The sequence below is a fragment of the Cladophialophora yegresii genome (assembly GCF_000585515.1).
Source record: "Cladophialophora yegresii CBS 114405 chromosome Unknown aczIN-supercont1.5, whole genome shotgun sequence".
Classification (NCBI taxonomy): Eukaryota; Fungi; Ascomycota; class Eurotiomycetes; order Chaetothyriales; family Herpotrichiellaceae; genus Cladophialophora; species Cladophialophora yegresii.
Window position 1 is genome coordinate 3,484,207 of NW_006913049.1, and position 26,359 is coordinate 3,510,565.

The following is a 26,359-nucleotide window of genomic DNA, read 5'->3' on the forward strand; positions in this document are numbered from 1 at the left end:
AGTGCGGAGATACTGGCAAATCGTGAGTTTGAGGGGCTATGGGTGATGACTGCCTTCTGCACCCATGCGCAAGGAAACAGGACTCGTTCGGTTCTCCAACTTCCCTCCTTGTTTCTCTCATGCACTGACATTTGGTGAAAGAGCACCATTTACCGTCTTGCATGTGAGCCCAATCAAAGCAGCAGATAAGCATTTACCATTAGGACCAACACCTGCCGCGGCTGAGTCCCACGAGGCACGCGACATTCCTTCTCCCCTGCTACCTTAAAGTCGGCTCAAGGGTCACCCAGCGACCTATGGCTTCGTCGGCAGCAGTGTTGCTGGGCAGGCAGTTAAAGCAGATGCAATCAGACAAGGACCTACCGGGAATCAGCTGTGGACTAGTGGACAACAATGTTTTCCAGTGGGAAGTTATGCTCATGATGAACGACGACTGCAAATATTATGGAGGTATGGCACTGTTTCCAGAGTGGTGGATAGACAACTGACAATGGTATCTAGGAGGATTCTTTCGCGCCCGCCTGTCTTTTCCGCCAGAGTATCCACTGATGCCACCGAAGATGAAGTTCGAAACACCTATTTTCCATCCCAATATATACCCGAATGGAGACGTCTGCATCTCAATACTACATCCTCCAGTACGCAGTTCCGCTTGCTCTTGACGTGTGTAGAAGTTGACAACGTGACAGGAAGACGATCAATATGGATATGAAAAGGCATCAGAACGATGGAGTCCAGTCCAAAGTCCCGAGACCATATTGATATCAGTGATCAGCATGTTGAATTCACCGAACGACGAGTCTCCCGCAAATGTGGACGCAGCCAAAATGTGGCGGGAAGATCCCAAGGGATTCCGGCGGAAATGCCAGCGACTCGTCAGGGAGAGTCTCGGGGACGAGTAATTGCTGGACAATGGGAGGATACAGACGATCATGACAACGTTGTAGAGCATTTGCTTCGTCGGCAAGGAAGCCTCGGAACGGCGCATCTTGGTAGGTCGGTGGGGTTTTCAGGACAGGAACCGGGACCTTATGTTGGAGTCGTGCTCAGCTATGGGTGCAAAGCGCGGAGTTGGTGGCACGAGCATCTTACGCATGAGCATGTCAAGATTCTCGAGTTTGAGGAGATCTGGCTGTGTTCCGTGGACCGATCCAGATCATCTAGGTATGGATGACTGTATTGTGCATAGGGCGAGCCAGACATTGACAGAAACGCCGTGTATCTCTGCACCTCAAACGGTTGGGCGGTTGGCGGGCACGGGTATCAGAACAAAGCTGGTCAAGTCGAGGTTGAGTTGAAACACCATAGCCAGTGGCTCGAATACGAGACGACTGCGTCGGAAATGTGCTCCGTTCACGCGGTGTAATCGATACCGGTCAGCGAACTGTTTCACATCGTGGTTGTTTCACTCGGTGTCTCCTGCTCCTACCCTCGGACATCTGCTGAAGGGATCTGGGACTTGCACTTCAAGAACTCGGTCAGAAGTTCAAAAGATATACTATATAGCCTGGAGGACGGTGTACACAATGCTCCGTAGTCGCACAAGGACTGTGGAGTGGGCCGTGTAGTCAAATCAGCTCCGCCACGATGATGGCAAGGCTCTGGACTGCTCGCAAACTTGTGGCAGTGCAGGCTGGAAAGATGGCAGCCTGGCTGATTTGGTGACGGCGGATCCTTTGATCCATTGATTGTTTCACAATCGACGACTCCCGCATAAAGACCTGCTTACCAGGCCAGCTCTTCTCTCCCTTTCAAACCATTTCTTCTTCCTTCCCGCCTCACCGCGTTCATTATCTCGGAACCTCGCCTATAATGACGCTCTCTACCCATATCGTTCGCCGAGGCATGGAGTATGCTCACAATGGCATGCTGGCAGCCACTGAAATCCAGCAACCAAACGATGGCAACAGTACCCAGGTCTCGCCCATCGCCGCCTTGATATTTCTTCTCACTGGCCTTGCGTTAATTTTGGTCTTGTTCTCCGTAAGTCTTTTGCTGCGCCTTTGTGAGGGGAATGACTGACTGAGCTGTAGGTTGGCTACACCTACGGGCATCTTCTCCCTGTACTATGCATGGTCGAAAGCCCTGCAACTGAAGCCTACGTTCCTGTCGGGACTTTCGAGCCTACGGAGCCCCCTGCCTACTCTGCCACTACTCCTGCACCCAAGCCTACGAATGGACTACCTGAGGATCCTGACCTTGACCCGGAGGACAACGCCGAAATCCTCCTTGTCCGCAACAAACCATTCACAGCCTCCATCCGCGCAACACTCCAACATCTCCGAGCTCGGGCTGGTTTCTGGTCTCGCTTCCGCGGTCTTTCCATGTTTCTTGCGTGGAACATGCTTTGCGGCTTCCTCATCTCAGTTATTGCAAACGTCTTCCTCGGGAATCGACTGGGAGTTGCATTTGCTGCTATTGTCGCCGAGACGGCGCTTGCAACCTGGCACATGGCTTGGGTGCACATAATCATTTCCGAGCCTAGCCAAAAGAGATGGTACAAGCGTATCCCTACAATTCGAACTTGGCCAAAGATTGCGCCTGCAGTTGCCTTGTGGGCAACCACAAACCAGGTTGTGTCCATCCTGCCGATGCTCGTCTGTGGATCCTTTGGTTCGCTAAACCGTATGAGAGACCCGGAGTATGAGCCAGGCAGGAAGGACCTATACGCAGTGGGCGGTCAAGGTGTCCTCGGATTCTCGCTGATGGTGTTCTTGTTTGTCCTACTTCAGATACCAGCAACAGTCACTCTCGTCCGTGTTGCAGCCTCAATGCTGCCGGAAGAAGATGAAACCATTGTCCCATTTGACCGCACGTTTGGTGGAAAAACTACACCAGCCATTGTTGGCGGCCAAGGCAAGATTGGATTGGTTGAGGCATGGAGGAGTTTCCCATGGGCGAGCCGCATGCGGCTGCTGAAGCTTATGATCAAGGTTGTCTTGATCTTCATGGCCTGCTGGATGCTTGTCACCATTGTCTTGGTGGCTGAGGCTCATCTTTTGTTCGGTGACAGCTTGGGTCACATGATGAAAACGATGCACGGAATTGCTGGTGCTAGCCAGTGATGGCTGCATACGTTTGACCTCATCCTCGGCTCAAACCTACGGGCTGGCCTCATTGCCGACTCCGGCGCATCGGTGTGGTGTATACTACGGAATTGGCATTTGCAGTGGAGTCGGATGGCAGGGATAGGATAGCATCAGGTCTGAGTACTTTGGAGTTGTGCAGAAGATAAAGCGGACTGGTGAAGAAATCCCTACCTAGGTACCTTCCATACACTAAGCTTAGGCACTGAGAGTTTTCTTAAGATACCACAAGCCAGCCAGCTACTGTGTACAAACCAGCGCAGCCCCTAATCTGCAGTGGACGAAAACTTCTCGGGCTATGGAGGTTGGCCGCAGTTGTTTCCCCGGGTTAACGGTAGCCCCAAAACCCGATGCCTCGGCTGAAGATTATCTGGAGCTGCCAGGAACACGCAGCTTTGAAAGCTCGCGAAACTCGGCGTTTCTAGCTGTAGGCGATGCTTGCCGTGCCTATATTTTTTTCTGTCAAGAAGAGCCAAAACCTTCTCGTCCTCTCCTCAGTCCTGATACAAGGAGGGTTTGACTTATAACTTGACGTGAAAACCGAGGACCATGATATCACCCAGCTAACGGAGTAGCCTCGTCCTTTACGCGACTTGCAGCTGCCCCTCCGACAAGCCTCTGGGCTCGCTGTTGATCCCTTTCGCTCCATCTGCCCGTGTCGTCACCCGATAGCTACGCCCACAGAGAAACAGAGACGTACATTTGTCTTGAGTGGAAGACCATCCTCCGTTCACCTCAGAGCTGCCCTCCGCCTCTCATTTCTACCTCTCTACAATGGCGCCTAAGAGGTCTTCAATACCAACCTCGATAGACGAGCTCCCTTCGTCCGAAGAAGTCAAGGAACAAGTCAAAGAAAAAGCAAAGGGCGCCTTCTCAGGCCTTCGCTCTCTTGCAGCTGGCGGTGTCGGAGGTGTTTGCGCCGTCGTAGTCGGTCATCCATTCGACCTGGTGAAAGTACGGCTACAGACGGCTGAAAAGGGTGTCTATTCGGGTGCCATCGATGTGGTCAAGAAAACAGTCGCTCGAGAGGGTCTTGCTCGGGGTCTCTATGCAGGCGTCTCTGCACCGCTCGTCGGCGTGACGCCCATGTTTGCAGTCAGTTTCTGGGGGTATGATATGGGAAAGCGGCTGGTTGATACGTTCACCACGGTGCCTGTGAAGAACAACACTCCACAGTATAGCATTGGACAAATATCAGCGGCGGGGTTCTTCTCGGCTATTCCCATGACGCTTATTACTGCACCGTTTGAGCGTGTGAAGGTGCTTCTCCAGATTCAAGGCCAGAAAGAACTCGCGCCGGGCGAGAAGCCGAAATACGCTGGCGGAATTGATGTCGTAAGACAGCTGTACAAGGAGGGTGGAATCCGCTCTGTGTTCCGAGGGAGCGCCATGACGCTGGCGAGAGATGGACCTGGCTCGGCGGCGTACTTTGCTGTGTATGAGTACGTCAAGCGCAGTCTGTCACCGAAGGACGCCGAGGGTAATGCGACAGGGGAATTGAGCCTGCCAGCTGTCATGACTGCTGGTGCTTGTGCTGGTGTGGCCATGTGGATTCCTGTGTTCCCTGTCGATACCATCAAGAGCAGGATTCAGACGGCCGAGGGACGACCAACTATCTCCGGTGTTATTTCACAAGTGTACAGGTCGGGGGGTGTCAAGGCTTTCTTCCCTGGATTTGGACCCGCGTTGGCGAGAGCCGTCCCTGCGAATGCGGCGACGTTTGTCGGCGTGGAACTGGCGCACAAGGCAATGAACTCCGTCCTTGGCTGAACGATCTGGCACAGGATGCATTTGTGGGGCAGTGCTTGTGCTACAGGAGGTTCTCTACCAGGTCAAGCACAGAATAATGCATTGGGGCGTCGGGCTCGATCTCCTGTTTGTGAAGAAAGATACCAGCACGGCGGTACCGAACAGCAATATCATTCATTTTTGTCCATCTGGCTTTGGTCTCACAGCTCTGTTTTCAAGCTCGAAAAAGCACTCCGAAAGTCTCAGTCCTCACTGCTGCCGGTGATATAGTATTGGAGCGACTGTCAGCCTCAGAGGTCAACAGCTCAAGCCCGGCAGATTTGTCAAAGTAGTCTTGCTGCGCGGAGATCAGCAACTTCCACACAAGACCTCATGCCGCTCTCCGGCGTGACCAGCGTCTGAGGAAGCCACACTCCCCCAATATCCGGAGAAGCCTGGTGTCACATGGTGACGCAGCATCTACACCATCCTTCCTCGCGAGTCCAGCCCTCTATACGCCGCCCACATCGCAAATGCCCCTCGGTCTCATGTTGCCCTCTTGTTGTGGAAGCTCTTGAAGGTGAGATGAATTCCATAGCGATTGTGTTTTCAGAGCGGAGTCGAGCAGAACCCACGCCGCTTGTGTGGGAACCTGTGTGGACGGGCGATCGAACCTCATCGAGTTCTAGAATGTCGTGGAGGACTGCATGAATGGACTTGATCATGGTTCGTGTTTGAGCTGAATTGGTAAAGTACACCCAGTGTTCTTCCGGTCTTGGTATATTATGTAGGTCGTTCGGGAAATACCACTGTGATCGGCGAAATGAATGGATACGAATGCCTACTGTTGCATTTAGGAATAGGCGAGGAAGATATAATCCTTTAACAAACGCGCGAGCTGTGGCAAGATCACGCAACGAACCGAACGTGACGGAACAGAGATTCCATGGAGGGTGAAGCAAACACCAAGGGAAGAATCAGGTCATGTTCTTTGCAGGTCTCGTTCGGTTCCACCAGAATCATTCGGGTCGCTGAATGCCATCCGATTTCCAATACGTGACTAATGGGGTACAGTATGCATCCTGTATATCATGGACTTTGGCCGTGAGTCTTCTGGCATACTGGTGGTTCAGTTATCATCCTGACGAGGGTATAATGCTCATACCTTCAAAGAGAGATGTTGCATAGAGTCATGGTCCAGCAGACTCCGACAGTCCCAGCTAATGCAGTGTCACGCTCTCTCGTCTCCGGTTACTGCTTCTCGATAGCACTCTCCTGGGAGCATGTGGCTATCTAGAGCTAGCAGAAGTACTATGTCATTTTCACATGACAATACGGAGCACTTACATTCACATCCGTCTCGTTCCCATCCGACTATTTCCAAAGGCATCCCACCTCGCAGGTGGACCTCATGACCAGCTCTTTGTATCTGCGTAGTATTCGATGTTGAGGAAAGCGCTTGGCCGGAGCTGTACGGGGACCCAGGTTTCGACGTTGTTCAGGTCAGCTCGCTGCATGGGCTGCTTGACCGCGCTGGGTTTGCGAGTCTCATGGCGACTGACTTGCTGCGACATGGACACGATCCAAGCGCTTTGATTAGGTCCCTTCTGGGCGCGGTCTGAGCATGGAGGCTTTGAGCATCGGGCTTGATGTTTGTTGGGTACTGCCGGTAGGGCTGGTAATTCTGGTGACCACCCAGTGTTCCGGATTGAGGAGCGCAATATAAGAGCGAAGTCTGCGAACGCGCACCAGCGGAGACTCGCCACATCACAATACTGTGGAAGTGGGCACCTAGTGGCCAAGTGATGTTCGGGTGGTAGCGGTCGACTCGCTACATCAAGCTCGTTCGCATGTGTCACTCCTATGGCCACTAGGTGTCGTCGCACTGAGACCCCCTTCTGTTTGAGGTACACGCCAGACGGCGGGAGAGGGTAAGATGTCGGCGTGCGTGGAGCAAATGATCTGGAATGGGACTCAAATCCAGGCTCTACAGAGCGATTGAAGGCGCAGAGGCTGTGAGAGTCAAACGCTGAATCTAGACAGCCTAAGACTACTGGCTCCCAGATTCCATAGTCATTTTGGCTGGGCTCGGATTCGAGGGATCCAAGGCAGTCTGTGCTTGAGTACCGAAAGCTCACGTATCCACACAGTTGAATGAGCTCGTAAGCAGCTCAGATGTTTCAATTGATCAAGTGTTGAACTCACAAATGTCATACGCCCGGAGCACGCAATACTGGCTGCAGTCGTTGGAGGTCTCAGGAGGAGGAGGAGCCCTTTCACGCCGTCTTTGAACACAACACACAGGTCTCCGTCCATCTCCCGGAGATGGTGGCGTTCACATATTCAACTGACCCTGTTTCGGAATTGCGAAATGACACCCCTTGCCAATGCCGTGCTGGCAGATATGAATATATCTGTGCGTTTGCTTTCATATCCTTAGCATGTTTCTCAGGCTACAAGATTGCCCATTGACCATGAGAAGCATTCTCTGTCTCGACGGGTAGTAAGTGCTTTGTCACGCTGATGTCGTAGGACGTGTGGCACTTGTGGTTAGCGTGGTTTGAGCCTGCAACTGGTGTTGCCTTTGAATTTATGCAAGCACCCGAGGCAGAGTCACTGGGCCGTTGCTGTCTACTCCATACTATCGGCATCGTCTGCGCGCCGACAAGTTGAAGTGTCCCTTCTTCGCCGTCTGACATCGACTCTGCAGGTATCGCGCGCAGGTCTTTCGGCATGGTCCTTTCATTCATTCTGGTCCAGAACCGGCAGGGAAAGACAAGGTTGGCCAAATGGTGAGTTAGACCTCCCAATCCCGCCGAGATGTCCATGGCATGAGAAGCAGCACTAACTTTGCCCATGCTGGAGGTATGCGCCGTACACAGACGAAGAGAAAGTCAAGCTGAAGGGCGAAGTCCATCGCCTCATCGCGCCTCGCGACCAAAAATACCAATCCAACTTTGTCGAATTTCGCTCCGCACCCTCTTCGTCTACCTCAACATCTCACTCTCAACCCCTTGTCCGCCAGAACTTGTCCTCTACGAAGATCGTCTATCGGAGGTATGCCGGACTGTTCTTCTGTGTCTGTGTAGATGCCAATGACAACGAACTTGCCTATCTGGAGGCAATACACTTCTTCGTCGAAGTCCTCGATCAGTTTTTCGGCAACGTCTGCGAGTTAGATCTTGTTTTCAACTTCTACAAAGTCTACGCCATTCTTGATGAAGTCTTTCTGGCAGGAGAGGTTGAAGAGACGAGCAAACAAGTCGTCTTGACAAGACTCGAGCATCTGGATAAACTGGAGTGAGGAATGGAGGCCCTCGACAAAGTACCTATCTAGAGGCCTACCCAGTTGCCTCCAACAAGCATATTTGGTATAGGCCCAAGTCCATTTCACGGCGGATGGTGACCAAGATTGACCGGCCAACATCAGGGCACTGTCTCTAGGCCTGGAAAGACTGGACTCCAACCTGTTCCAGGGGAGGAATAGGTGCATCGCTTGCTGAGTGATGCTGAAACTAGGGCGATCGCATGTGCAACACCGAGTCCGGCTCTCGACTGGGATGAATACCTCGTTATTGAGGATCCGGCTATTTCAATTGATCGATATCCATGCTGCCCTAACCGCGGAGGCCGAAATCAGGGCGCGTCATTGGTACCTTCGGAGGGTCTGCGGGGGAAGCCCCTTACGAGGAGGCGACGACTGAGTCCCGCACGGAAGAGGACTTGTACAAGGGCAAAGTGCCACTGAAAAAGTGCCAGCACTGTTATCTGGCAGAAGAGAGCCTTGGTCTGGTAGTAAGGACCCCGCCGTACGAGTGGAGGTCTAACGATGGGTGTTGGCGTTCATCATGGATGCACGATAAATTGTATCACATTGCAACCCAGCGCAATAGGCCCAAAGAGCATCATCTATCTCTTCAGCGCCGAGAACCTTTTTGTCAAGTCGTCTACGGTAGGCACCTTGCCAGGAACTGCTCCTGCATTCCCACCTCCACTTGAGGCGGGACTCTTGCTCTTGACCGTCCCAGTAGATGCTGCAGGTTTCGCATTACCATTACTCTTGCCCACCTCTCCTCCACCAGGCAACTTGACCTTGGGGCTTAAATTGTCTGACCTCGCACCGGGAGGTGCCACTGAGACAGGACTCTTTGCTCCCCCGGGCTCAAGACTCGTTGGAGGCGTTGCATTCTGCAGATTTCCGATATCAATCTTGTTCGGCCTCGAGGGTGTGGCTGGTGCTGCTCCATCCGCAAGCATAGGCGCCTCCTTGGCCCCACCTCCGAGATCATCGTCCTCGCCGTCCACTTCCTCGCCCAACGCCTCGACTTGTTCGCTCTCTTTGTGCGGCGGCCAGTCTACACTATATGTCCGTGCAATCTCTTCAAGATATGCCTGCACAAGCTTCGCGCTTGGAGGGTCAACCTTCAACTTGTCCACTACCCGGGCTGGTACGCAGTTATCTTGGTTCTCGTTTGCACGAATCGCAAAGTCCTTGCCAAACCGGTCGATCAGCATGTTCCGCACGATGCCCAATTCTCGGACGTCCCGTGGCAGTCTTGGGGCAGAGTATATGATGCTCGCCGCCGCTTCTTCCAGGCCGGTGTCATCGCCTACTTGCGCAGTGCCGTCTTTGATGTTCTTGTCCCGAACGTCGAGCAAACCCGCTCTCGCAAGTAACAGCTCTGCATATAGTTCTAGAATCTCCATCAGCTCCACCGTAATGTCCGTGTGGATGATGTTTTCGACTCGTATGCGCGCCGACGCCTCGCGGGATTGGGTGAGGAGTTCGGCCATTTCGCGCCGGGCGCCGACGGAAAGGGCGGTGTCTTTCTTCTGGGCATTGCGCAGACGGGGGATCAGGAGGCGGAGAGTAGACTTCAGTTTCACCTGCGACGAGCGTCAGAAACAGTTGCGCTGTCGGAGCGTCTCAAGGGGAGCAGATGGAGGAGGAACGGCCGGAGTGAGGTGCTGTGCCATTGATTGGGGATGAAACACCCAGGGTGGTTTCCGCTGATATGTGAGGACGGAAGTCCATGTTTTGAGGGATGCTCACCGTCTGAGGAGATGCTGCTGGCATTTTGAACCCGATGTGAGCGGATGGTGATGTTGGCCTCTCGTTCAAGGCCGAGCACGTCCTGAGAGGGAGAAGTGTATACGATGTGCAGTTCTGTACTCGTCGCCGTGAAAGCAGACTTATTGGAAAGGGTCGCCGGACACAGCTATGCTGGCAAGATGTGTAACGGGCTGTTGATAGTCCGTTAGCTACCTGGGGTGGCTTCGTAGCTTAGACTGAACAAATGGAGGTGGGGTGTTGAAGTATTTGGCAGGATCTCCAAACATAACATGGAGGGGCAAAGCTCGCATGGAGACGCGCAAAGATGGGCATGCGAGATACAACTTCTCAAGAGAGAACCAGAACCAAAATATCAACTGATTGATTATAAGCAACTATTTACTTTGAAACAGGTTTGACAAGCCCAACGCTCAATTTCCACAGCGATACAATTCGTCTCGGAGCTGCCAACTTCCCTCGAAGGCCCCTCTGCAACCCTGGTACCCAGGTCCCCAAACATGAGGATCTCGCAACAAAACAGACGTGGATATCGTTAGAACGCAGGTCTCCAATCCTTAGATATTCTGAGTATGTGCGCTGCTACCAAAACTGCCTTCCATGTGCACGGTTATCTCCCCGTGCGCGAGTGCGATGGTCGACGTAGCTGCGTGCCCCTTGCCGGCATTACCAGAATGATTTCGGACATTGGAAATTATGTTCGCTTAAACAGCAAGTAAAATGCGCGAAGAAGTGAACGGTCTTGTCAGCTCGTCCGGCTGATGGGTGTGTCTGCAAACCAGCTGCGGTACAGATTCCAAGGACCTTTTTCCTGCTTGGATCTGATTGCTTCAATTAGAGTCCCCCAGACTGAGGTGTCATAATGCGGCCATGGCGCACAAGATCAGAGCTGAGAGGATATTGACAGCTGAGTTTTTCACCATCGAGGCAGCCCCTGTACCAGGCGCCATCGAAGGGATAGATGAAGCGCTCGGCCCAGAAGGGACCGCTGTAGCCTCGGTAGGATTTCCGTTGGATCCCAAGGTAGGGACGGCGTAAGTCGTGTGGTTGAACAATGAATAGTATGGGGAATCCGATGGCAGCCTGGTACCGTAGTCCGCCGTGGTTGGCGCAGTCATGGTTAGAGCGGCGGGGTACGAGCTCGTGGTTCGCGCCGATGAAGACGTCCAGGAGTCTTCTGATGAAGTAGACGCTGACGACGTAGCTGGAGCCTGGCTAGATGTAGGTTGAGAAAAAGAATCGCTTGACGGGGAGGAGCTGCTGGTCTGACTAAAGAACTGGCCGCCATTGTTGTTGTTGTTGGTGGCACCGGGTGAGCCTGGGTGGCCCCAACTCGAGCTGCCGCTGTTATCGTCACTCTGATAATCACCAGCGTTGAAGATCACAAAGTTGGCGGTGGCACCCCGCGAAACAGTGACTACGCAAAATGCACCACCACCTGCCCCTTTGCTGGATCCGCCGTTCATTTCATTCACGTCATTTTGACTTGGGTCGATCGAGCAGGGCAGACCGTTGCACCCACCATTTGGACAATCAATCTTAACACCCCAGGTCGGCTTCTGGTTGCGGAAAGGAGTGGTTGGCTCAAGGTAGATTGGATTCCATCCGAGTTTGATGAACGTGTTGCCAGAGTCGTCGGCATTGGCTCCGGCGACGTATGGGGACCAGTTGCCATATGGATTAGAGCTGCTGCCCCATACGCATGCTTCATCGGTGCTGATCCCCGGGGGATTGATGTAATAGTGTGCGGCCGTTTCGCACCAATAGCTTGGATCTGGCACAGCAAGACTTGCATAGCTAGTAACGGATGTGGGAATCAACATGGCTTCATTGCCTGGCAGAACAGTCTGACAGAAAGAAACAACACCGCCAGCATTGTTCTGAACACCAATATTACTGCTGGTCGGCTGGCAGTATGGCTTGTTGGAGAATGGCTTTTGGATATTTCCATTGCTGTCGCAATACAATCCACCATTCTAGATTCGTCAGTGGAAGAGCCGTGATATTGGGGTACAGTGCTAACCATGGACTTCGGATATGAGTACGATGTCGCACTTGGATCCCATTGCATCGAGACTTGACCAGGCGGACACGCGTATGGACAATAGCTGCCAGGTGTACATGGCTGATCTGGGCTCATGGCCCACCCGCCGTTCTGGCCGCCAGGGTTGACAGGGACCAAGCCAGCGTCGGTCGGGAAAGCGCATTGTCCTTGTCGCTTCTCGAGGCTGACATTCGAAGTTTCGGTTTCTGGGGCCCCTCTTATCTCTACCCCTTGTTCTCCATTCTCAACAGTCGACCTGGCAGCAACTTCACGGTTTGCGCGATGTCGTTTGTGCAGAGCTTCGAGATGTTCGTGGATTCCCCCGTGTTTTGCGCTGACGACAGACGCGATGAGGAGCAGGAGCGCGGTTGCGCTTGAGGTGATGGTTCGTTGTCGCATTTCTGCTGCTGATTGTCAATGTTGTAACTCTTGAGATTTGAGCATCGCCTTGCGACACTGGACTGTGCTCGAAATGGACAATGCGCGGACTCGTAAAAGAGCGACTAGGGTCAGTTGGTTTGGTAAAGAACGTGGGTGCTCGCAGAGCGCGCGACAGCGAAAACGACAGCAACTCCAGCGACAACAAACTGGAAACAGAGAAGCAAGATCGACGAGACGCAGTAGAAAGGTTGTGGACGGCGCGCAGCGGTCAAGCAGGATGCCGATCAAGCTCTCGAGCGCAAATTGCCTGTGACGATGAACCGGCCCGTCTGGAGCCATGCAAGGCTGGCGCATTGCTGGTCCCCCCTAGCTTGGGGATGACCCACCAGTGGCACTGTTTGTGTTGTGAATGGGGTAATTTGTTTTGTCAATGGGGTAAAGTCAGGGACGCCGACCTCGATCGCGTCAAGCCGCGGTCCGCTTTGTGGGGTGACAATCTCATACCACGAATCACAAAAGCTCCGACAAGAGCTTGATTCTTGAGCATGATCGAGCAATGTTCGTGCGGAATCGAATGGTGATGGAGGGATCGAAAAGTGCTGCTTTGTTGCTGTGTTGATGAAACTTGGAATGTTGGCAGGCCAATCTCGCGTCACTGGACTGTCGAGCCTCCATTCATGGGCCAGTTTTGGAGTGTGTCCATGCTCATGGACGAGACCGATCCATAGTTGTTTCGTCTTCGAGTCAGTCAGTGTAGGGCGCTGGAGAGTAACCGAATCGTGATGTCTGTGGTGGACACTGTTCGACTTTGTTACGATGGCTCGCCCAAAGGTTTGGCGCCCACGTTTGATGAGCCCCCGGTTTGCCCCTTTGTGTTGGTCGCCCTGGTTGCTAGGGTCGGGAATTAAAAGCTGGGCCGGGAAATTTTGCGCCCCTCAGCCGCCTGAGAATCGAGGCTCGGCACACAAAGCCGCAACCACAGGTCTTCCGTCCATCGAAGTGCGAGGTTCTGGTGATGGTTTGTCAGATGCCGGCCCTTTCACAACACGTCCATGAGCTGCGAGGTGCCGGTGCGGGTTATGAGCACGTTGCAAGCAGGTGCAGTAAGTAGAAAGGAAGCCTCGCTTAGCGGTGACTGAAACTCCACATCGCGGCTTTACGTTGGGGTCTTGGCAAAACGTGGCGTCCACCACGCCGTACCCCGTACTCCGTACTGTGTACCGTTTGCTTTTGTTAGTGGTGGAAGAGCACGTCGCCGCTGGAGTTGTGGACGCACGTACTGTACCTCGTACCAGAGTGCCCGAGACTCCGTACGGTTGCGCATTCAGCATGGAATCAGAAAGCTGGGCCGTATGTCTTGTGAGCCTCATATCGGCAGCTCCTCGATTCTCTTACTGAATCCTGGACTCCGTAGCTCTCACCTAGGAGGGATAGGCAAGTCTTTCCAAGGCGATTCCGCTGCAAACCCTCTCCAAGCCCAAGAGACGCAATAATGCTTCGCTAGTAGGACAAACTCCTCGACCTCATCCATCCACTCTAGACCTTCCACCCGTTCCTTCTCCTCTGCAGATATCCATTTCTGCCAGATGAAGTCTATGTCGGCCGCTTCCGCACCACCACAGGACCATGGTGGTTCGTCACCAAACCCATATGTGCGCAGTCTTCCTCTCTGTTCCTTGAGATCATGATACCTCTCTAGAGTCGGTAACTGCAAACCTCGACTTGCCAGATTGCTTATCATCGTCTTGCCAAATGAATCATGCGGACGTATCGGTTCGTAGATGACAATAGCGAGAGGCACCGTGTCCGAGAACAGGTTCAAGAAGTATCGCAATACGGCGTCGGCATCGTCCGGCGGAAGATACACGAGACAGCATTCCGAAATGATCAAAGTCGGAAGCGTTACGTCGATGCCCGTAAGGGGTCCCTCTTTTTTTGGTAATAGGCGGAGATCTTGGGGGTGAATGAGATAGTCAGAGGTGACCAAGACGGACGTGTCCTGAGATGAAACAGCAGATTCGGCACGCAGATCAACTCCCGCTTGCGCCTTCGCAGCAGCCGCAAAAGCAGGACTGCGCATTTGAGCGATCTTCCTCCTGGTGTTTGTCTCAAAGTCAAGTTCATGGTAAACGAGGTCGACATCGCGCCGTTTTTGCTTCAAACGAAAAAATCTTGTGTCGCTGCCTGCACCCAGAGAGATAATCTGTTTGCGGCCCCCTTGAGCAGATGACAAGAACTTGTCTACAACGCGATCGATGCCGGTGGTTCTGACATAGGTACCTGCCAATCATAAATCGAGAGTTTAAAACGGTTGTGCACGTCACTGTCCTACCTCGATTCATCAGTGGTAACCGTCTCGAAACGGGGCCGCTGGTATGTAAGAGAGCTGCAAAGGGATCCTCTAGATAGCCGGCGTCGACAGCACTTTGTCGAGAGGTTGCAGCATCGTCGTCCGTACTCTGGATGACCGCGTCATAATTGACTTGTTTGCGGCGTGAGTCAGATCGACAAACATCGGGAGAATCGGCTGCGTGACTCTTTCCTCGCCCGCGAAGCGCTCCTCTCCGGAGTGAATTCAAATTTGGTATCGACGGCGCGGACATTATCACAGATGTTGCGTAGTGCTATTGGTATTAGAAGATACCTTTGCTGCCCGAGAACCATACGCAGATATAGTAGCAGGGTGTGGGCTTCGAGGCGCGAAGACTACGTCCAATGCGAAGGGCCTCTCCGACTAAGAAATTTTGTGGAGCGACAGAGTTAGGCGGAAATTGGCGGGCGGCTGGAACTCCCCTGCGATGAACGTATGCACGGGTGAAGCCGAGGGGCTCCTCCTTCAGCCTCCTCGTGCTCCTCGTGCCTCCTGTTCGGAGTACTCGTACGACGATATGGAGCGCAGTTGCTGTACCCATGATCACCCAGGCAGTATTGTTGGAGCTGCAACTAACTATATTACTCTATCTTAGTATTTCTCCGAGTGGGTTAATTTATGTCAACACCACACTCTGCGCTCAGCGATTATGTGACTATCATCCATCAGCCTTTGTGTCCGTGACAAATGCGGCTAAGCAGTGGACATGGACAGCTAACATCGCGAAGAAGCACGTGCCAGCACTGGCAGGTATGAGTCGAAATAGCGCAGAAGAGGTTACATGAACATCAAGGTTCGCCATATTCTCTGCGGCGTCTATGGCTAGAGTGCGGGCGACTCGAATCCAGCCTCACCCTGCTGAAGGCTAAGCGGTTTGCCGTTAAGCGTAGTTGAAATTGTTGCGACAGAGTGGACAACTCGAACTGTTGGAGCTCTTAAACCAGCGGAATAGGCAAGCGCCATGGAAGGTATTCCTGCAGGTTCCGCACCGCTTGTTAGGAATTTGCATATCTGTGCCGATGATAGAATAGCAGATGGCACATTCGCTTTGTCCTTTCAATACGCCTTGCACGTTGCGTCGGAATGCGATGAGGCCCTCAATGATGCTGCCGGTGCTGAATATGATGATCTGAATAGTCCGCAGCCATGACTGCCAGTTCTTCTCAGAAACACCCACTCGGGTGCGCGAAAAGACACTCGGGGAATCCAGAGGGTAACTCTTTGGTATTGAGATGGCCAAAGAGATAGGCGGTGACTCGGGATCCACAGCAATCGACGCCACTGTCTCGGACCCACTGAGTGATGTTTTGACCGTTACGGGTGAATCGCCCTCATCTTGGGGTTGACTTTGTACCCAGTTGGTGACTGTAGCAGCCGCGGCCGAGATCAGGGCTGGTGAAAAGTACTTCTGAGTCCAGCTCTCGAGTGGTGTCTTGACACGATTCTTTTGTTCTATGAACCAGCTCCGGGTAAGCCCGGGAAGGAACAATAGGCAGCAATAGTAAAGATGCAGTATCAAGCGCTGCTCTTCCTGTTCTTCTGTTTCGCCAGTGCCAATTTCAAAGTCTTTGACATTGGTTTTCGAGGCGTCAAGCGGGTGAGTACTCGTGATCCGGCAAACGTCGCAAATCAGTTCGAGGAGATCTCCCACTACACCTTTCTCTTTGATATCCGTGGTGTACATTTCCTGAAGCTTGTATGAGGCCTTTGGGAAGTGATCGAATACCAGCTTCCAGCAGAGCAGATAACCTCGATACAACGGTGCATCTGTCCTCGCGGAGGTTTGTGGCACGTCGAGCAGCAGTTCCAGGAGTTCTGTCGGCAGATGCGCGCCTTTCTGTTCCAATGCCACGTCCAGCGATATCTGCTCTTGCTCTGCAGGGATAGAACGATGCAGAAGGTGGTAGGCTGCTCCTTGGATGGAGTCCAGTGGTGAGGAAAGAAAAGGATATAGGGTCACATCGTGGCGGGCAGGGATCTGCGACAGCTGCCTTCGCAGAAGTTCTGCAGTGATCCGGGTAGGCTGATTGATCTCATTCAATGAGTTGTTAAACCCACGCAAACAATCCAGCAAGCCCTCTTCTAGGGACGGCTCTGTGACTTCCCACGTCTCCACTAGATCCTCATTCGCTCCATCAGATTGGGCCAGAGATCTGAGTCGCCCGAGGAGCCGGAGCGACGCATGCAAGATGGGAAGATCCTCATTTAAGCTGCTTCTGTTCTGCAGGATAGCGTTGAGACCTTGTAAGATTCTTTCCCAATGTTCTCCGTAGAGATCTTTGACAGCCACAACGATGGGCTCAAGAAGTCTGATAGCCAATGTTTGGGAGTTTGATCCTGCTGAAGAATCGGAAAGAATGCGTACTAGAGTCTGCATAAGGAAATTCTGGCGTTGGCCAGGTATACCCTCTACGGGTTCGGAACTCCCGCCTAGTAGGATGTCAAGGAGGATCAGTGGCCTCAATGCCATATTCGATGTGGAGGGTACGTCTATGGCCGTCACAGCTGCAACCAACTCGTTCAACAGTCTTCGTCCTTGTTGAGAGCTAATAAAGTAATCCCGACAAGCAGAAATCAAGCTTGCGGACCGAACGGCTTCGTCTGCATGATACAGGTCCTTTATTTCTGCTTCGAAGGCTGATATGAACGTTGCGGAGCCATGCTCATCAACAAAGCGCGCTGCGATGTCGGTAAAGGCCAAACCGTGATAGTACGCATTTGGAGCCAGTGAATTCGTTGAACGGATTGCCTCTATCCAAAGTCTGATTAACTTGTCATCCTGCAACCACTTCTGCACCAATGAAGTGCCTTGCGAGACTGCTTCAGCAGCCTCTTCCACAACCTCGTTATTGGTGTTATGCCAAAGGCCATCTGGACGCTCTATGGTCAAATTGTCGTTCACAAGCTGTAGGGCCAGAGGGTAGTAGGTGTACAGTGTCATCAACTGTTCTTCGGACTGTACCATGGAGAGGTTATTGGCGTTCATCATCTTGGTCACGTATAGAAACAGACGGAATAGGTAGGAATATCCCTCCGAGTCTCTAGTCAGTGTCAGTGTGCTTGTATGCACAGGCGTGATCATGGAGATCAGGCCGCGTAAGGGACTGGTGATAGAAACTGATGGCGGTGGCGGTCTTGTGATGTGATCCTTGAGGGAGTTTTCCCACTGAGCTGTGGTGGGAAGAAGTGAGCCGAGCATGTTGCCATCTGGTGCCGACAATGCTTTCAGGGTGTCCTTGCCAAGGTCGATGAGGACGAAGATAGGGAGGGGATCACCTCTTCGCGAGAGCTGGTCTGCGATGAGGGCCGCAGAAGAGACTGCTGTGGACGACGTCCCTGTCGGCGTGCTTTTCAGCTTTCCCAGCAATGAGCTCGCAAGTTCGGATGTTTCCTCGTCGCCAGAATCGGTGAGCAGGAGCAGCTTCGCGAGAAGCAGTCTTCCTACATCGCCGGAGAAAGGGGAGGACTTGACAACGCGGTAATTGAAAAGGCCGAGCAAAAAGCGAAGAACGGCTTGCTGGGTACTTGTCCCGTATTCTGGAGACAGCTGATCGACTAACTTCTGGCAGATTCTTTTGTGGACGGCAGATGAGGTGAGTTTGGGATTCTGAAGTACGCTCTTAACCACTTGCTGAGTGGTCAAGGTATCAAGTTGTGATGGTATCAGCTCCAAAATGAAGGGCTCGAAATCAGGGATTTGCAAACATTCTTCTTCAGAGAGGTCGGCAGCGAGTCGAGCAAGTGCGGCGGAGGCGCTGGGTCTCTCGCACCCAGACACCAACGCCGTAAAAACTTGTGCTAGGCCTTTGCGTGCACGTAGCAATAATGATACCAAGTACTCTGCTGATGGACTAGCAAGCAGCTTCAGGGCCTCCGAATCCAGGAAAAGTTCCAACGACCTGGGAAGTGGATCTGTAGGAGCGACAACGAATTCGAGGACACCAGCTGCACCATATGGCTTTCCATTTCGTGCCTTCAAGAGCTCAATCGCCACAACCACTAAGCTCTCGTCTGATCTCCGAATAAGGTCAGCTACGTGTGCTTTCTCCGATGATGCAAGGTGTTGAGCTTCCAGGATGATCCTCTTGAGTCGGAAGAGACGTTGAGCTTGAGCAATGACCTTATCCTGTGACTTGATGAAGTCTTTCGAGGACTCTGGCAGTGATAATCTCATGTGATCGCTAAGACTCTGGCACAACCCTGTCCAGGTAGTTTCAAAAGAGGAATGCATTCCCCGGCGAAGGATGCTGACGAGAATTGATGCCGCTACCTCGGTATCGCACGTACTCGGAACTACCCACAGACTTTGATTGGGGTCCGGCGCAGCATATTCCGTGACCATAGGGAGGGCATTGTCTTCCAGTAACTTCACTTTTAACTGCTCGTCATCCAGTCGCTCTAGTAGCCAGAAAGAGATCTCAACATAAGACGACCATGCAGCCTCGAGATTCTGACGTGGCTCTTCGTTACTCATCACACCAGCACGCAGAGATTCTAGCAAAGCTGCGGCATCTTCTGAATGGACCTTGCCGTCTTTCGTGTTCGTGCTCCAAGCTTCAACAGGAATGCCCTTGATGAGCGCCTTAACATCGGACCAGAATTCGGCAGGACCTCGTTGTGATCCTTTTCGCAGAAACTGGAATAGGCATTTTGACGCCGCCGTTTTTGAAGTGTAGTCTATCGTCCATATCTCAGGTCGGATCGATGTGAGACTGAGAAGAGCTTCTGAGAGCTGGCGGGATGAGCCAAGCTGGTTGCTGTGCAGGGCTTTACCAATGAAGCAAGCACTCAGGGTCTTCCAATCCAGTTCTTGGGCAATCGTATCCGCGCATGTTTTGGCTAAGCTACAAAGAGCTCTCCGCAGGGTTGGGTCGTGATGTGATGAGTATTCCCATAGCTTCTTCTCTTCGAGGATGATCTTGATGGTGTCTAGCCCGTCAAATTTGTCCGCACGCGCCGCTGGGTAATTGACCTTGATGACCTGGCTGAGCAGTTGCACCGCATTGCCCACCACGCGGACGAACTTGGACTCTGCGTCGTCTGGTGTGGTTGAGCGTTCGTCGCTCAGCGTCTGAGGGGTCTGTACAAGAATCGCATCGTTGGCGTAATCGACTAGGGCACCTCGATAGACTTTCCATAACGCTCGTCTCTTGTCCTCGGTGTTGAAAGCTGTTGAAACAGAGTCTTGTGCAGTTCGAGCAACCAGCCGGTCACTGTCATACAAGCCAGAGAGCCATGCTCCGATCACTTTAGGTAGCTGAGGAGCTATTCGTTTTCCGGCAAGGGTTGTGAGTGAGCCTTGCGAAGTATGAGCGAGCTGTCGAACTCTGCGAGAGTTATCGATCGAGGTTCGAGGGTACAGGCTGATCTTGTGGCAGTTAGTTGACGACAAGCGAATCAGGCATACGACAAACCCAGGCATCTAGTAAGCCAGCCTCGATGGCCTCACCCGAGCCTAGAGAGCCCACATAATCTTGAAATTCCTCAAGAGCCTTAGCTTTGGTTGTACTGTCTTTCTTCCCCAGGTTCCGTAGTGTGACAACGAGGTTGGCATTCGTGATGGTACTCAAGTCGGGTTGTTCAGCGATGTAGGACAGCGGGGACGGCGCGGTTTGGAACCCGACAGGAGCGGGAGCCCCGAAGCTGGGACCGGGAGAGAATGACCCTAAGGTGGCAGAAGCAGCACGAGCGCTTGCAGCGGATGCTTGTGACTTGAACTTCTTGCTCATGCTGCCCCAACATGCGATTGTCAACAGATGGGTTTCAACTCTTCGAAATCTAGCGGGGAAGCCTTGTGGGGTGAACGCCAAAATTTTGGAAGTCACGTAATGGGTACCTAATGACGTGTGACACAAGTTCGACCCTGAATCCTCGTTAAGCCATTCGCGGTACGGAGTACAAGGCACCTGCAGCCTGGCTGATCTGGACGCGTGCGACCGCGGCGGTAGAAAAACTGCATATTCATCTCGACCACCTCCACTGTGCTTACAAGATTTTCAGTTTTCCTGTTGCTCTCCAGGGCTGAATCTCGAGCCGCCTGGATCCCCGGAAACATTTCTTGAGACTGACCATCGCGGAGCTCCTCGGCCACGGATACAGGGAGCGGTGGTCAATCAGGGCCATGCTCCCAACATGAAGTTTTTCATTGAGTACGAAGCCTCATTTGGGAGCCCCGGACTATCTGGCTGACCTTCGAGTAGTGATCTGCCCGTTCTCTTTCCTTATCCCCGCGTCTACCCTGAACAATATGCCTACATGTGCGATCTTAAACGAACCCTCGATGCCGGAGGTCACTGCGTCCTGGAAATGCCTTCCGGTACCGGCAAGACCGTTTCATTGCTATCTTTAATCGTTGCATACCAGCAGCACTATCCGGAGCACCGCAAGCTCATCTATTGTTCACGGACCATGTCAGAGATCGAGAAGGCCTTGGCTGAGTTGAGGTCGCTCATGAAATATCGCTCCAAGGAACTCGGCTTCACAGAAGACTTTCGAGGTTTGGGTCTGACGAGCAGAAAGAATCTCTGTCTACATCCGTCGATCAAGCGGGAGAAGAGTGGCGCGGTCGTTGACGCGAGATGTCGAAGTGTCACAGCTGGTTTCGTCAAGGAGAAGAAAGAGCGAGGAGAGGACGTTGAGCTGTGTGTCTATCACGAGAATCTGGATCTTCTCGAGCCCCACAACCTCATACCTCCAGGGGTATTCACCCTGGACGAGTTGTTGCAGTATGGCGAAGCACACAAACAGTGCCCCTACTTCTCCGCCCGTCGGATGATGCCCTTCTGCAATGTCATTATCTATTCTTACCACTATCTCCTCGACCCTAAAATTGCGGAACGTGTCTCGAAAGAGCTGTCCAAGGATTGCATTGTTGTCTTCGACGAAGCCCACAATATCGACAACGTTTGCATCGAGTCGCTATCCATTGACTTGACAGAAGATTCCCTGAGGAAAGCCACCCGTGGCGCTAACAACCTCGAGCGCAAGATCGAGGAAATGAAGGCGTCGGACGAGCAGAAACTCCAGAATGAATATCAGAAGCTCGTGGAGGGATTGAGAGAAGCAGATGAAGCCAGAGTAGAGGACGCCTTTATGTCCAACCCGACGCTACCTGACGATCTGCTAAAGGAAGCCGTGCCAGGCAACATTCGGCGAGCCGAGCATTTCGTGGCTTTCCTCAAACGTTTCATCGAATATCTCAAGACACGCATGAAAGTCTTATATGTCATACAAGAAACACCGCCTTCATTCCTAGCACATCTAAAAGAGTTGACCTTTATCGAGCGCAAACCCCTCCGTTTCTGTGCCGAGAGACTGACCTCTCTGGTCCGCACACTAGAATTGACGAACATCGAAGACTATCAACCATTACAGGAAGTGGCCACTTTTGCGACACTCGTTGCAACCTACGAGACCGGCTTCCTCTTGATCCTTGAGCCATTCGAGACCGAGCAAGCGACAGTGCCAAATCCTATACTGCACTTCGCCTGCCTCGACGCATCCATTGCAATCAAACCAGTTTTTGAACGTTTCTCCTCTGTCATCATCACCTCAGGCACCATCTCTCCCCTAGAGATGTATCCGAGGATGCTCAACTTCAGCACGGTCACGCAGGAATCATATCCCATGTCACTTGCCCGACGATCATTCCTGCCCATGATTGTAACTCGAGGTTCAGATCAGCAATCTATCACATCGGGCTTTCAGTCTCGGTCTGATCCAGGAGTGGTGCGGAATTACGGTGCGTTATTGTTCGAATTTGCCAAGATCACCCCGGATGGTATCGTGGTCTTCTTCCCGTCCTATCTATACATGGAAATGATTATCAGTATGTGGCAGGGCATGGGTATACTGGATCAGATATGGACCTACAAGTTGATCTTGGTGGAAACGCCTGATGCTCAAGAGACCAGCCTTGCGTTGGAGACTTACCGCACTGCGTGTGAAAATGGAAAGGGCGCAATTCTACTGTGCGTCGCTCGCGGAAAAGTGTCCGAGGGAATCGATTTCGACCACCATTTTGGTCGCACTGTGTTGTGTTTGGGTGCCCCTTTCCAGTACACTGAGTCCAGAATCCTCAAAGCCCGCCTGGAGTTCTTGCGGGAGAACTACAGAATCAAGGAACAAGACTTTTTGTCGTTTGACGCCATGAGACATGCAGCTCAATGCCTGGGACGAGTCCTGCGGGGAAAGGATGACTATGGGATAATGGTTCTCGCCGACCGCCGGTTTCAGAAAAAGCGGACTCAACTGCCTCGGTGGATTGCAGAAGAAATCACAGATGGCCAGACTGGGTTGAGCACTGATGCTGCAGTGGGTATGGCCAAGAAGTTTCTGAGGACAATAGCTCAGCCGCTCCGACCCGGCCAAAAGCTTGCAGACGGTTCAACTAAAGGCAAAGATAGCTGGGACCTGGCGGAGTTGGAAAATTTCCAGAAAGAACAGCGACTGAGACGCGGTGAAGGAGACATGGGAAGGGAAGATGCCACGATGCACGATTACATGCACAGCGAGGTCAACGGGATGCCTGTGCGTAATGGAACCAATGGTCATACTCAGGGGCCAGAAGAGTTTGACGATGACATTGCTGATGAAGACCTTCTTATGGCCGAAGCTATGATCGTGGAATGAACACAGGGAAAGCTCGAGAATAACACTTCATCTACCCAGTTTAGGTTTCCGCATCCTTGGTCAAGCAGCATTTCAGCTTTGTAAGTATGGCTGAAACTGGCCAGCCCGTGCGGTTCAGATCGTCCAACGTGTGGTCCACCACCCCCAAGCGATCGCCGTCCGTTGCAGTCACTGGGCACCTGTTCCAGCCCTTGTTGTTCAACGCGAAGGCAGCAAGGTGATTTGATTGGCATTGTCATCGTCACGGTCCAGCTCGATGTTAATCTGTCCGATTTCGACCTTCAGGGGACACTCACTGACCAGTGGGAGAGTGATGCCTTCTTGGGGATGGTTAGGAAGCCTGCCCCCAAGGGGAAAGGGGGCGGCTTCTGGAAGGCTTGATGGCAGCGATGGCAAAAGTGAAAACGAGCCAAAATGTTGGTGGGGGTCCTCCGCCTGTTCTTCTGCTCAGCAACTATCAGAAAGGTCGTGCTAGCTTTTTGGACAGCCAATAAGATCTGCTGCGACCGCAACAAGCCTCTCGCCGCCGGTGCAATTCCATTCGCGCGGGCACAGTCAGTCTGCTCGACTCCATTGAAGGCGTGGGCAATGGCCCGGTAGCTTTCGGCTAGCATTTTGAGCCCAACAGAGCCTGTTCTGCTAGGAGCAATAGCCGCGAATGCAATGCCGCACTCAGAAGCAGACTGCGTCGAAAGGGCCTTCTTTCCCAGCCACGCTCCTGAAGCTGTTGTTCAGATCATTGAGGACACACACAAAGCTAGCACTTTCCAATGATGCTCGCAGCATTCGCGTTTTCCTGGCTCTGCGGCTATGCAGCTGGCTTCTCGTGAGCAAATGAAAAGGCTTGCTCTGTACGCCACGCAACTTCCTGTTGGCCGTTCCCCTTGCCACAATCCGTGCTCGAATCTTCGATTGAACAGTTCGGTCACACCGGCGGCTTCTTCATCCACACCAGCCGCATTATGGCAGTGACTGCCTGGATCCCCGTGGCCGATATCTCCAGGTAGGGCGGGGGATTGTGCTACCTCGAAAAGGGCACACTCTTGATGAGGAGGTTGAAGGAGATTTCGCAGCAACGGCAAAAGCTTCCAGTTTAACGTACGCGGAAGTCAAAAATGCCTTCAACCGAAACATCATAAGCGGTAGCTTTCTTGCAGATGGCCCATCAGGCTTGGAAAGCAATGGAATCGACGTGGCTTGTTGACGGCTTAAGAGGCCGGTGACGTAGTGTTGCACCATGCATAGGTATGCTATATGACCCATATGCCCATCGAGTCCATCGGTATACTGACGTGTGACTGATCTATGCTTCGATGATCAACTACGAGCCCGATAACGAAATTCGACAGGGGACAGATTTCCGACTCGTCAAACAGTCTCGTCTTTGGGATACTTGATGGGCAGACGATCATACCTTCGGCAATGGCATCTGGGCCACCACAATTCGGCAGCTTTTCGGCTGTTGCTGGCCAAGGTGACTGGACCCGTCTGCGGCAGGCATGAGTTGGAAAGACGAACGACGACAGAACATACAGATCTTGGTACACTCAGAAGTCACTTAGCTCCAACCCTTGTCGTTTCTCCTGGGCCATCTTGAGCAATTCGCCCGCCATGACAAGATCCATGATTCCCATGCCGACACATTTGAAGATGAGGCTCCTGTTGGTTGTAAACGGGTCGGTTCCCTGGAGCTGTCCTATCTCAATGAGCTGATCGCCATGGACATTCGCATTGATCAGCTCCCCGGCTTCCGCGAGACATCCTTCTCTCGTGTCAACGTATACACAGTCACCCGACAGAAGCGTTGCAGAGTCAACCTCCTGCATTGATGGCTTGTAAGATCCTATCAGCGAGATGAATCGTGCTTTCGTGCCCAGATAGCTGGATGGAAAATGCGGTGTTGTTGCTGGAGTGCAGCAGAAAATGACGTCCGAAGCTGCAAGGAGTGGGCGAACTCGCGAATCGAAATCATCCGATGTCCTCAGAAGTAACTCGAATACGACTTGTGGGTACCGGTGACTCAGATCCGCGAATAGCTGTTCCATTCGCCGACCAGTTCCCCTGTTCACAACAGTGATACGCTCCACGTCACTGAGCAGCAGAGCAAGCTTGACGTGCCATTCTGCCTGTCGTCCCGCACCGAATACAATGATATTCTTCTTGGACTTGGGCCATCTCACGTACGGTATCATAACGGCCAACGCGGTCCGAAAGGCAGTGACCTCTTCCGCATTTAATAGGCCAAGCAGGTCTCCCTCCGGCGCGAACACGTTGATACAGCCTTTTAACCCGTTTGCACTGATTGTGACGATTTTGATACCTGTAGAGGTCGTAATTGAAGATGGCATAAAGAGAGAAGTATTACCGAGTCTGGTGACGATCGATTCCCGCTCCGGTTGGTGAACAGTTTGTTCAGACAACGCAGCATCTTTGCAGCTGGAGTAAGCACGGAGAACGTCGTGTAGGCTGCTAAGGAGACGGTGGCATTCTGTCGCTGAGAGGTTGGAGAGCAAGAAGTGCACGTCGCGCTCTTTCAAGACGATCATTGCTGATGCACTCGAACGGGAGAGGTGCTGTACCCGGTAGGATTGCAAACCACGCATCGAGATAACCAAGTACGTACCCCATCAGTGCCTCTCGTGGATTCAAGGAAGGTCTGCCGCACAAGCTCCACCATCTCGCTTCGTCACCATCGAGTTCAAAACATCTTCAATGAGCCAGAAAACCTAGCAAAACATGCAGGTACTGAGGCGCGGAATGACCTGTTGCAAAGTTTGGCGCTGCGTTGTTTTCGAAATGAGGTAGGAAGTGATTCATTCGTGAGAGAACAGGGCAACAGCGTGTATTGCTGAAATGCGGACCCCGTACTGACAGCCATAGAAACACGGCCACCGATGATTATGTGGTTCACCCAGCTTGAGGACGAGTTATGTAGCTTAAGAGTTGCGGTGGGAGAAGGGACAGAAAGGAATCGATGAGCTAGAAATACGAAAAGCTAGCCTTCTTTTCATATGGACCCAGCAGTACCAAGCGCATGTCCTCCGACG

General features: G+C 52.6%; 12 protein-coding genes across 12 annotated transcripts; 6 read left to right on the plus strand and 6 right to left on the minus strand.

Moving 5' to 3' along the window:
* Window positions 1-296: 296 nt before the first annotated feature.
* On the plus strand, window positions 297-902 carry A1O7_07983 (ubiquitin-conjugating enzyme E2 G1; the record flags this gene model as incomplete). The annotated part of the gene is made up of 3 exons (XM_007761978.1): window positions 297-450; window positions 502-638; window positions 690-902. The coding sequence occupies 3 exons, from the start codon at window positions 297-299 to the stop codon at window positions 900-902; spliced, it is 504 nt and encodes a 167-aa protein (XP_007760168.1).
* A 910-nt stretch (window positions 903-1,812) lies between these two features.
* On the plus strand, window positions 1,813-3,065 carry A1O7_07984 (uncharacterized protein; the record flags this gene model as incomplete). Its single annotated transcript, XM_007761979.1, has 2 exons — window positions 1,813-1,983; window positions 2,034-3,065. The coding sequence occupies 2 exons, from the start codon at window positions 1,813-1,815 to the stop codon at window positions 3,063-3,065; spliced, it is 1,203 nt and encodes a 400-aa protein (XP_007760169.1).
* A 795-nt stretch (window positions 3,066-3,860) lies between these two features.
* On the plus strand, window positions 3,861-4,856 carry A1O7_07985 (solute carrier family 25, member 46; the record flags this gene model as incomplete). Its single annotated transcript, XM_007761980.1, has 1 exon — window positions 3,861-4,856. One exon carries the CDS (start codon window positions 3,861-3,863, stop codon window positions 4,854-4,856), a length of 996 nt encoding a protein of 331 aa, XP_007760170.1.
* Window positions 4,857-7,547: 2,691 nt separating this feature from the next.
* Window positions 7,548-8,118, plus strand: A1O7_07986 (AP-2 complex subunit sigma; the record flags this gene model as incomplete). The annotated part of the gene is made up of 2 exons (XM_007761981.1): window positions 7,548-7,606; window positions 7,680-8,118. The coding sequence occupies 2 exons, from the start codon at window positions 7,548-7,550 to the stop codon at window positions 8,116-8,118; spliced, it is 498 nt and encodes a 165-aa protein (XP_007760171.1).
* A 605-nt stretch (window positions 8,119-8,723) lies between these two features.
* A1O7_07987 (uncharacterized protein) lies at window positions 8,724-9,608 on the minus strand (the record flags this gene model as incomplete). Its single annotated transcript, XM_007761982.1, has 1 exon — window positions 8,724-9,608. The coding sequence occupies one exon, from the start codon at window positions 9,606-9,608 to the stop codon at window positions 8,724-8,726; it is 885 nt and encodes a 294-aa protein (XP_007760172.1).
* Window positions 9,609-10,742: 1,134 nt separating this feature from the next.
* On the minus strand, window positions 10,743-12,328 carry A1O7_07988 (murein transglycosylase; the record flags this gene model as incomplete). The annotated part of the gene is made up of 2 exons (XM_007761983.1): window positions 10,743-11,861; window positions 11,909-12,328. 2 exons carry the CDS (start codon window positions 12,326-12,328, stop codon window positions 10,743-10,745), a joined length of 1,539 nt encoding a protein of 512 aa, XP_007760173.1.
* Window positions 12,329-13,727: 1,399 nt separating this feature from the next.
* A1O7_07989 (uncharacterized protein) lies at window positions 13,728-14,913 on the minus strand (the record flags this gene model as incomplete). The annotated part of the gene is made up of 2 exons (XM_007761984.1): window positions 13,728-14,590; window positions 14,643-14,913. 2 exons carry the CDS (start codon window positions 14,911-14,913, stop codon window positions 13,728-13,730), a joined length of 1,134 nt encoding a protein of 377 aa, XP_007760174.1.
* A 648-nt stretch (window positions 14,914-15,561) lies between these two features.
* Window positions 15,562-20,410, minus strand: A1O7_07990 (uncharacterized protein; the record flags this gene model as incomplete). Its single annotated transcript, XM_007761985.1, has 2 exons — window positions 15,562-20,049; window positions 20,096-20,410. The coding sequence occupies 2 exons, from the start codon at window positions 20,408-20,410 to the stop codon at window positions 15,562-15,564; spliced, it is 4,803 nt and encodes a 1,600-aa protein (XP_007760175.1).
* Window positions 20,411-20,813: 403 nt separating this feature from the next.
* Window positions 20,814-23,312, plus strand: A1O7_07991 (DNA repair helicase rad15; the record flags this gene model as incomplete). Its single annotated transcript, XM_007761986.1, has 2 exons — window positions 20,814-20,830; window positions 20,882-23,312. 2 exons carry the CDS (start codon window positions 20,814-20,816, stop codon window positions 23,310-23,312), a joined length of 2,448 nt encoding a protein of 815 aa, XP_007760176.1.
* A 198-nt stretch (window positions 23,313-23,510) lies between these two features.
* On the minus strand, window positions 23,511-23,977 carry A1O7_07992 (uncharacterized protein; the record flags this gene model as incomplete). The annotated part of the gene is made up of 2 exons (XM_007761987.1): window positions 23,798-23,977; window positions 23,511-23,747 (listed from the first exon to the last, which is right to left on the minus strand). Exons 1-2 carry the CDS (start codon window positions 23,924-23,926, stop codon window positions 23,511-23,513), a joined length of 366 nt encoding a protein of 121 aa, XP_007760177.1. The 5' UTR covers window positions 23,927-23,977.
* Window positions 23,978-24,238: 261 nt separating this feature from the next.
* A1O7_07993 (uncharacterized protein) lies at window positions 24,239-24,742 on the plus strand (the record flags this gene model as incomplete). Its single annotated transcript, XM_007761988.1, has 2 exons — window positions 24,239-24,504; window positions 24,558-24,742. Coding segments are annotated over 2 exons (323 nt in total), but the record flags the coding sequence as incomplete, so codon positions are not given.
* A 117-nt stretch (window positions 24,743-24,859) lies between these two features.
* Window positions 24,860-25,858, minus strand: A1O7_07994 (uncharacterized protein; the record flags this gene model as incomplete). The annotated part of the gene is made up of 1 exon (XM_007761989.1): window positions 24,860-25,858. The coding sequence occupies one exon, from the start codon at window positions 25,856-25,858 to the stop codon at window positions 24,860-24,862; it is 999 nt and encodes a 332-aa protein (XP_007760179.1).
* Window positions 25,859-26,359: the final 501 nt, after the last annotated feature.